The sequence below is a fragment of the Amblyomma maculatum genome, chromosome 3 (genome assembly GCF_055883805.1).
Source record: "Amblyomma maculatum isolate TAMU_Amacu chromosome 3, ASM5588380v1, whole genome shotgun sequence".
Taxonomy (NCBI): domain Eukaryota; kingdom Metazoa; phylum Arthropoda; class Arachnida; order Ixodida; family Ixodidae; genus Amblyomma; species Amblyomma maculatum.
The window spans coordinates 148285306-148294829 of record NC_139346.1 but is presented as its reverse complement, the minus strand read 5'-3'; the positions used below and the strand labels follow the sequence as shown (position 1 = coordinate 148294829).

Here is a 9524-nt window from a genome sequence, read left to right as displayed (position 1 = left end):
TGCAGTATGTGATGTTACAAAAAGAAAGATGATCCATTATTTTTTATTTCTTGGCGCATGCCCAGAATTTTTTCTTCTTGATTTAACGTTACTCTACTTGAAGCCCAACGAAGGCCCAGTCAAGTCTAATAGCAAAATCAAACGTGTGGAAAAAAAGAGGCAAGAACTTAATGGATGCTCGTATTGAAAGTATGCTATTTACAACCGATTAGAATCAGGATGTGCACGAAGGAGCCTGACAGGTTTTGTTAAATTAGGTAGTGATAAACGCAACCGGAATAGGAAATCCGGTGTTCTACGACTGCGCTTTGCATTCATACCTCGAACAGAGCTAGTGAAAACATTATGAAGGCGACTTTTACCGTCTCTGCTTTGGGCCGCTGTGTTTTATTTTTTATCACAATCTGGTCGGCAGGTTTTTATCACTCTCACGCCCGTGTGCGAGAGGCCTTTGCACGGTTTATTCTGCTAAGATAATAGCACCTGTATATGATGGAGAATGGGCTCGACTTTTTAATCCTGACAAGGGATTAATACAAGTTCTTTTTTACGTCATTGGCGCTGAGGGGCAATTTAAATTGCAAAAAGCATAGTAAATTGGGGGGAGGGGGAGGTTCGAGTAATTACATTCTCGTTTTATAATTGGAAGTTTAAAACTGCAGATTGAGTTCCATGAAAGTAGAGTAATTGTGTGGACTGATGTGCCGAAAGGAAACACAAGGGCAGACATGTGAAAAGGCCCTCAACTGCTGCATGCAGGAAGAATATAAGAATATATTTTACTCTGTCTTTCATTAGTGTTGTACCGGTGTCTTCTTTTTTCGCTCTAATAGCTGCATTTGCTAAAACAGCTCAGAACGTCAACGGATGCTTCCTTTGTCCCTGCAATATAGATGGTAGCAAGGTGGTGTACAGTTTTTTTTGCCAGCGGCATTTTGAGTGAATGTTGTTCCCCTTAAGACATGCAGTGGGCGGGGGGTTGGGGGGGGGGGGAGGGGGGGAGCGGGGTAATAATTTAAAGACTGGCAGCGTGACGCCTGTCTTCTTCTGTGTAAAAGTGTTTAAAGTGTGGATAATATTCAAACCAGCGGCCGCAACTGCTTCCAAGGTATTATTAACAATGTTTTCACTTCTCACGCAATGCTACGCTTCAAGGTACTTTTCGTTCCTGATCTACATCGTTCGTAATATTTATCAACTTCTTGTACACTTCATTTCGCCGTGACATGAATCGTGGCAAAAGCAACAGGAGCAAAATACGATGACAGTTCTAAATGAGTTGCGTAAAAAACGTCAGAAAGACACGCAAAAAAGCGCTACTTTTCATTTAGAACAGCGATGCACCAAATAGTACAACTGGACGTTTGTCTTACACAATGACAGACCAGGCTGGTCCAAACTGGGAGATGCTGTTAGCCGTCGCTTTTGTCTGGAGTACATTGACTGTGCACCATGCTCCTGGACTAGTCACATGACGAAGAACCTTCTTGGCCGAGACGGGATAAGAGTCGATATCGGTCGGCAGGTGTGCTGATGGAGGCGGCAGGCTCAGTCAGTGGGATGGTTACGTGTAGGGTCACTGATAGGTCGAGCATGACCGTTTTTCCTCTGAACTCTAACACTCGGACACGCGGACAGTCATGATCCCCTCCCCGCCACCGCCCCCCCCCCCCCTTTCTTTTTGTGCGTTTGCGTTTTGTATTACTCGCCTATGAAGGAAAGAAGCCAACAGTCGGCGAGGCCAAGGAAAGCGTCGGGGATGGTACTTTGTCTTTTTTTTTTAATGTTTACTTGGATAATCACAGAAATTAGTAATGTAATCGGTTTAGGGGAAAGATAATTAAACACAAAGTAGAAGAAAAAACAACGTGCCGATGGTGGGAACTGAACCCACGACCTCCGAATATCGCGTCCGGTGCACTTCCAACTGAGCTACATCGGCCGCTGTCCCCCCTGCTACTTGCTTGGGTATTTATGTTGTCTGTATACGAACCTCGAGAGTGTTCACCAGCGCCACCCTCAGCCATAGCGGCGGACGTGGAACGTCCTTTGTTACCGCCAGCGTCACGTAGAACGTGATCAAGAGCGAGGGCGAAAGCTGTGCTAGAACCCTCTTACGCTACCTATGGGTTTGCTGAAATGTATTTTCCTCCGTGCGTGTTGATTCTTTTTGTTTGTTTGTTTTATTCTTTTTTTGTGTGTTTTGTGTCTGCTCAATACGGCTGCCTGATCAAGTTTATTCTGTACTGGACCGTCTACTAGCCCCGCGGCTATCGGTCCAAATATTCCTTATGTATTTCATTGTATACAAATAAAGACCACTTTGATAAAAAAAGGAAAAGCACAGGTGCGGCTCATAAAATAGGCTGAAAACATTTCTTCACAGCAAGAAACCCGAGTAAATTTGCGTAGCTTTGTATTCTGTAGACGTACGAACTAAAAGCGATATAGTTACATGAAATCTGCGGGAAATATTGCTCCAAGCTGAAGAAATATTTATACAGGATTTCTCAAATTCTTCATTGAATAATTATATTTTCGAATTCATGCGAGATACCTCAGTGCAGTCTGAGAAAGTGTGTTTTAAAGTAAGACAGACAATTTGTGAGCTATATAGCTTAACGATTTGATGATAAATTGACTCAAATCCAGAAATGCACGCTTCGCTTTGGAACTTAAGAGGCATTATTATACTACGAAACCGAAGGTCGTCAAAAGTGGAGGTGTTTTCCCGGTTGAAATGTTTGTTGGTCTTAACGTTGGTCCAAATAACTAACTGAAAAATACGCATCTGAAAGCACCCTGAGCTGGAATTAACGCATGTCATGTTCAAAAAAATGGTATCGCTTGCATTGTTATGCATCAAACACATACGCCCCTCGTGAATTTGACTATTTCATGGTGTGGGAAAAGTTAAGGCTTTTTTGACGATGATTTTTATTTAGCAATGGCACACTCAGCGATGTCATTGCATGTACGTACAATGTGTAAAAAATAATTGATATGCCTATTGTTACACTTCGTACTTCGAATAGCATTGGAGAATATTAGAGCATTTCAATGAAACTTACCTTTCATGTTTACAGTCTTCAGTTGCATATTATAATGCGAGTCCCTAAAATATAATGTTAGTTGTTAACTTTAGTTGAATAATAACCGAAACGTAAAGCTCTATAGACCATATACAATACTGTGGAACTCAACTTATTTGCAAAGTAAAAAGCTTTAACTATGGTAGACAAACATGTTTTGTCGGTGCAAATTGGGTACAGCGCCGGAGACGTCTATTGGGATAATAATGTCGCACCCATTCCCTAAAATTATCTGCCTCGTGATGCTGCCGCAATTAAGAGATCAAGAGTAGCTCTGCCAAGCCATTATTCCCAGGGACAATTCACCGTGCCCTTCAGTGGCGGTACAACGTTCTGCAGTGACCGCTGCAGCGGCGTGGTGCTACTCCCCTCACCCGCCCCCTTACATCTGGTGCCAAACCATCACTTTCGCACTCTTCAAGACTTAAGCGAGAGATCGTTCTGAGCAACCAGGATAGGGTCTAAGTGGAGGCATTTTTTTCTGTTTCCTTTTTCAAGATATGCACATAACCATACAAGCGACTCATGATATCATAACCTCGTATCATAACAACAAAATTACATATTTATTTCCAGAATAGCAAACCTGAACTGAGGTGTTGTCTTTGTTTTATGAAAAACGGCGCACTTCTGAATAAATAAACATTGCAGGTGATTTTCAACGGATAAATTTCTGCACCAAAACCATAAAAATCAAAAACATTAAGTGTGTACAAACACATGGACCGATCCAGGTTCGAATAATGAAAATGTTGTAAGTGGCTGACGCCGTCATAATTACAACATAGGGAGAATGTGTGCTATTTTGTATACTTGTGGCATAGTGTAACGAGTGAAAACTGTGATCAGTGGTAGATGACCCGTGCCTTGGTTCATGTCATTTTCATTTGTTCCACCGATTCAATATTAGGACCACTTTATGATTTGAACACGCACAGAACAATTGCACTTGCATTCACAGGAATGGTAATTAAGAATAAGCGAATAGGGAAACACAAAAGTGTGAGACCATTTGATGACGGGCGCACGGATATGCATTGAATTGGTAACTGAGAAAAAATAGGTCCATAGACTGAGGACAACTCGTACACACATAAAAGAATTGAAGTTACGAAAGAAATAAGCACTCATTTGAAACCTTCACTGGCCACACCCCAAAACACGAAGATTGCAAAAGAGACAAGTGCCTAATTACGTCTGACTCAATACTAAATAAGCCTTCCCCTTGATGCATCCATAAAACGAACAAGCAGTCGCCAATGTGTTCGTAGGAACACACTAAAGCATCTTGCTTCGCGTAATTTATAACAGATGATATCAGACACCTTTTAAAAGCGGATATTGACGCAACGAGCATAAAGCAAAGACGAAACAATTCCAAATGTCAAAATTTCCCTTTTCTAGCCTTGAGGGCTGTAAAGCGGCTGATCACTTGATCCAAAACTATGCTTTCTGCCACCTAACGTAAGATCTAAAAATTAGATTGAAAAATCGTAGATGTAGGGTAGTTTTTGATAAGCTTCAATTGGAAACAACTGCTCTCAGATGAAGCGAAAAACACACACATCCTTAGGAACAGTCGTAGTTTTGGAACAGAATCTAGAAATTTCTTCGTAATGAGTGTCAGGATGTAATATCATGCTCAACTCTTGACCTCTTCGAGACGAAATCGGCCGCTAGGAGAAGTCTCCTCAAACATACAATTTCGTTGAAAAGTGCCTTATTACACAGCTTGTCATAGGTGCTCACCAGTTTCTGAATATATAATCACCAGCTCATTCTCACTAGAATTATAACTATTTTCGCTTCAATAAACCGGAACAATTTTTACGAGATCTAGAATCTCTTTAGGTTTGACGCAGAGCACCGCATAATATCTATCAGTGCAGTCCAGCATCACTTTGTTTTCTTACTTCAATAAAACTCCCGAGTTTTTGGCTAGTTTTCTGCTGTCCTCTTCTTTAACCTGTGGTGCCTGTCTGCCCAATTTCGAGTTAATTTCGTTTTATAAGCTACTGTTCAGTAGCTTCGTGTACTAGATGACCACGCTCCTCTTCAAGGAGACCTTTTGGTCCACCAACGTTGCCACGACATTGTCAATAGACAGGCTATTTTTTTCTCCAAAGTCGTGCAGCATTTACTGCCAAAATTATGCTATTGTTGCCACTTCCATATAAAAGAAATATTTTATCTGAATTATGTAGATAATAAGAAAAATAGGTAAAAGTGCCTTAATATAGTTACCATAGAAGAAATGATTTGTTTTTGTTTTGTTCTTATGGGGCGGGAATAAAGGCTGTTCTAGGCAACCAAAGAAGCCACATTCACTGCCTTTGCTAAATATTAGCATAACTCTATCAGGTAAGGTAGCGCAACTATGTAGGTCATAATGCGCCACCCTAACAGCACCATACAGAAGAAAGAGTTCAATGAAAAAGCAATTTTGCAGAAGCCGGTTTCGAATCACGTCGATCCTATCTTGCTGCCCATCAGGGGTCTGTCCGTTTAAGTCGCTTTTTTGTAATAAAAGTCGCTGTGGGCTGACTTAATTTTTTGTAACGACGTGATTAGGCGAACGTGACGCAAAGAGAGCAAGTGCTTTTTTACAAAGCGCATTAGTAGTCATCCCTGTGCATAGGAACTGTACTGGTTATACCTGTTAGTTTTTTTTTGCTCTCTACTGGAAAGTATTGCCGGTACTCAGTTTTATGGGTGGAGTTGCGTGAAACAGAACGCCCCTCAATTGTCCTTTTTGGTGACAAAGGAGAATATTCTACGGCAGTATTTTTTCTCTTGCAAGGGCCTCACGTTCCTTTTACTCATCTCGCATTCGTGCGGAAGACAGTTTTGTCCATGCTGTACGGTATAAAATCGGTTCGGAAGGGTGCACACCTCTGGCATTGTCTCTCTGAATAGCCGAGAAGCAGCAATGGTGAGCCGAGTTTTATTCTTCGGGACCGATACGCCAGACTTAGCGTTTCCCACATTGACGCGTTGACTAAATATATTTCAGATGTATTTGGAAATATGCTGTATATGTTTAGGAATAACGTTTGTTTTACCTTCTTATTGAAAACTCAACGGTTCGCAAGAAAGGTTAGCAGTTTCAATATTCATAAATATACCTGCTGTCATTCTCATCTTAAAACTGCATTCAGCGCTCTAACGTGCGAATACTTCTATTACTTAATTTCATCCATGTTTTATTCAAGATATATACGACGTATTCAAATATCGAGTTGGTGATACATTTAATATGTCCCCAAATTCCTGAAAGAATCGCTTCAATGACAAGTGAGCGCACGTATTTAAGCGTGAAAGCTTGTTCACTTTCTCCACTCCAGATCCGCGCCTGCATCCTCCTGGCTGTCGCCACTGGCGCCTTCGCCACGGCCTACGTCGGCGGTGCCGCCTACGGCCTGGGCTTGGCTGCTGCTCCAGCTGTGGCCACGGTCGCCCACGCTGCTCCCATCGCTACCGTCGCCCACGCCACTCCAGTCGCCACCTACTCTACCGCTATCCACGCCGCCGCCCCGGCTGTGGCCACCATTGCCCATGCAGCTCCAGTCGCCACTTACGCGGCAGCTCCAGCCGCCATCCATGCTGTTCCAGCTGTTGCCACCACGACGCTCCACCACGCCCCAGCTGTGGCCACCATTGCCCAAGCTGCCCCAGCCCTTGCTTCCTACCACGCCGCCCCAGTCTACGGCTATGGCATTGGTACCCTGGGCTACGGTGTTGGCCACTACGGCTATGGCTACGGCCTTGGCTCTTACGGTCTGAACTACGGCTACGGCCTCGGCACTCCATTCCACTACGGAGCCCTTCTCCGCAAGAAGTGTGAGTATGCACTTTTGTAGCTGACTTTTTGAGATTATTTCTACATCCAGCAGACTCCTACTTGCTAGCCTTTTTCAAAAATACTGACATTTTGGCATATTCTCAAGTGTTCATGGTAGTCTCAACAGCGCATCGAAAGTCGGACATTTCGTTTCTCTTCCGTCCCGCCTTTGCAGTGCTGCTGACGCACCATGAAAGCATTTTCGTAGCTTTTCTAATTTGTAATGAAGGCTTGCATGCGTCGATTGCATTTTCTGAGGAAGGCAAGGTAATAAAAAGTCTTCAACTGGCTTCTTAATATGCATTTTTGAACTTTATTGCATGTTTGGGAACTACCTGTGACAACTCTTAACTACAGTTAGGTGTGTCAGTTGTATTAACTCTATTTAATCGCCAGAAGAATGTTTAAGCAAGGTTAGCTCTCAAATTATTTCTTCCTAATTACTGAAGTCTAAGCCGTTCTTTTTTTCTTTTTTTTTTACAGGAGAGAAGCCTGGTATTCTAGTCAGAGAGAAATAAATGGATTGATGCTTTCCGTGACCGAATGTGTCTCTCTACTCTGTATAATTAGGCATGTACACGCTGTCTCGGCTTTGTGTCTCAGGCCTTTCGCGTCCCAATTCTCTAGGCTCCTCAACGGACCAGCTGAGGAAATATTGACGCTTTAGATATCCTTTATAGTTTATTTCCTCAAACGAACAGCATGTATTTCTACCACATTTTTGGTTTTTCTATTTTTATTGCAATGCCAAAAATCACTATATAATGTACAAATTTGACAACACGTCTTGATATGTTTCGGCCAAACATTTATGCAAAGCGGTGAAACCCTTGAAGCGCCTGAAAAAAGTATCTTGAAAGTAAACGGTGGGACGATGGGTTTAGGTTCAAAGTTTGCGGAAGATGCAAGCATTAAACCTTTCGGGGTGCAATATGACTTCAAATATCTTCGTAGAGTTAGTGTATTACGGACACGCAGCGAAGATTGAAGAATAACGCTGAATGCTTCATCGAAGCACAAAGTGGCCTACTATGTTCTCGCTCAGCAGAACATGAGACGCTCAAAAACGAGCGCATGTGGTATCAATAAAGATCACAGGGGGAACTTTTGGGACCAGTTTGGAAGATATGAACAGCAACCACTGGGACGCTCCAATAGGGAATGTATTTTACTGATAGTTTTGTGAACTCATTTGTAACTATTCCTACATCTGAGAGCCGAATTGCCCTTTCGTCGCTTCTGCAACTACAATCAGTTTAGTGGCATGCCCTTTTATCCCACTATTTCCGAAGCTTTGCAGAAACTTCAAATGCGGAATAAAATATTTGTGAAACGTTTTAACTTAAGCGCTGAATTAAGGAAGCTTTAACAAGATTACAGACGTAAAGCGGATCCGATCCCCTCTCTGATCAACCATATTCTGTGATTTTACGCCTCAGCGTCGTAGATGTGGTAACCTTTGGATAGCATATCAGCAAATTCAATATTTTTACATAGTAGAAATGTCTGTTGACTATACTATAACTTGATCAAACACAAACGACCCTTGGCTTTAACAAGAAACCTATTTTATCGAAATCATGTTACATTTTGCAAACTACAGCAAATACAATGGCAAGAAAGAAGAAATCAGAGAATCGTGCCTGCTCAGAGCACACGCGAAACTCTGAAAAGAAGTTTGCCTGCCAGTGACCGATACTGTGTGCATAGACGCTTCAGGAAAACCTGCAAGTAAAGCTGGCATTTTTAAATAACTGCGTGCATGCCTTTATCTATGACGCTGCTTAGTCTGTGTTGCCAGCACTTGAGGAAACGCTCCCAGAACCAGGCTCGCTTCAAACCGCCCTTCCTCGATATCAAGCCTAATTTACTTGTCTTTCCGTATCCCGGTTAGCATGCCTAATTACAAGCAAGCTCCTTACAAGTAATTACAAGTAGCAAGCTCCTTATTGTTCCCAAAGGTATAGAAAATATTCAAAACTATGATCCAGCATTAGAGCCTTGAATTGCGGGAAGCTGCTGTCGGTTGTCGGCCTACACCCTATCCAGCCATGCCTTACTGCTGCTGTGGAAGGCGACATGGTATTGTGACTACATTATACTTTTGGCAACACCTATGTCGCATGATATAGTGTTTATAACAGTCAAGAAGTCATGGCGAACGATTATTATGTATAATGGATGGTGTCTGGTGCCTGGTGCAGTGTCACGCAATCGGCGCACATTTTTAAGTCAGCGCGGCGTCTGCGTAGAACATTCGAGCGAATTGAAGAAACATCTCCGCGCGAGGGGAGACCGCACGCTTGCACGCATCCACGTCACTTCTCCAACTCATCACTCAGCGGCGACGGGGACTCACCCGGCCGGATTAAAGCCCCTCTCTCGTCCTCTCCAGAAGTTTCGGCCGCATCTAACCAATGACGATGCGCGGCTAGGCGAGAGGGAAAGGGGACGCTTAAACGAACGAAGTTACGTGTATGTGCGCGCTGGCCTTGGCGCGCCGTAACAGACAGACGCGACGTGCCCGAACCCCCGCCGGGGTGGCGCAGTGGTTACGGCGCTCGACTACTGTTCCCAAGGACGCGGGATCG

General features: G+C 43.2%; 1 protein-coding gene across 1 annotated transcript; it reads left to right on the top strand.

Moving 5' to 3' along the window:
• The first annotated feature begins 5864 nt into the window (after positions 1-5864).
• On the top strand, positions 5865-7472 carry LOC146196361 (uncharacterized). Its single transcript, XM_084598185.1, has 3 exons — positions 5865-6024; positions 6437-6932; positions 7417-7472. Coding segments are annotated over exons 1-3 (501 nt in total). The 5' UTR covers positions 5865-6021; the 3' UTR covers positions 7419-7472.
• The last annotated feature ends 2052 nt before the right edge of the window (positions 7473-9524 follow it).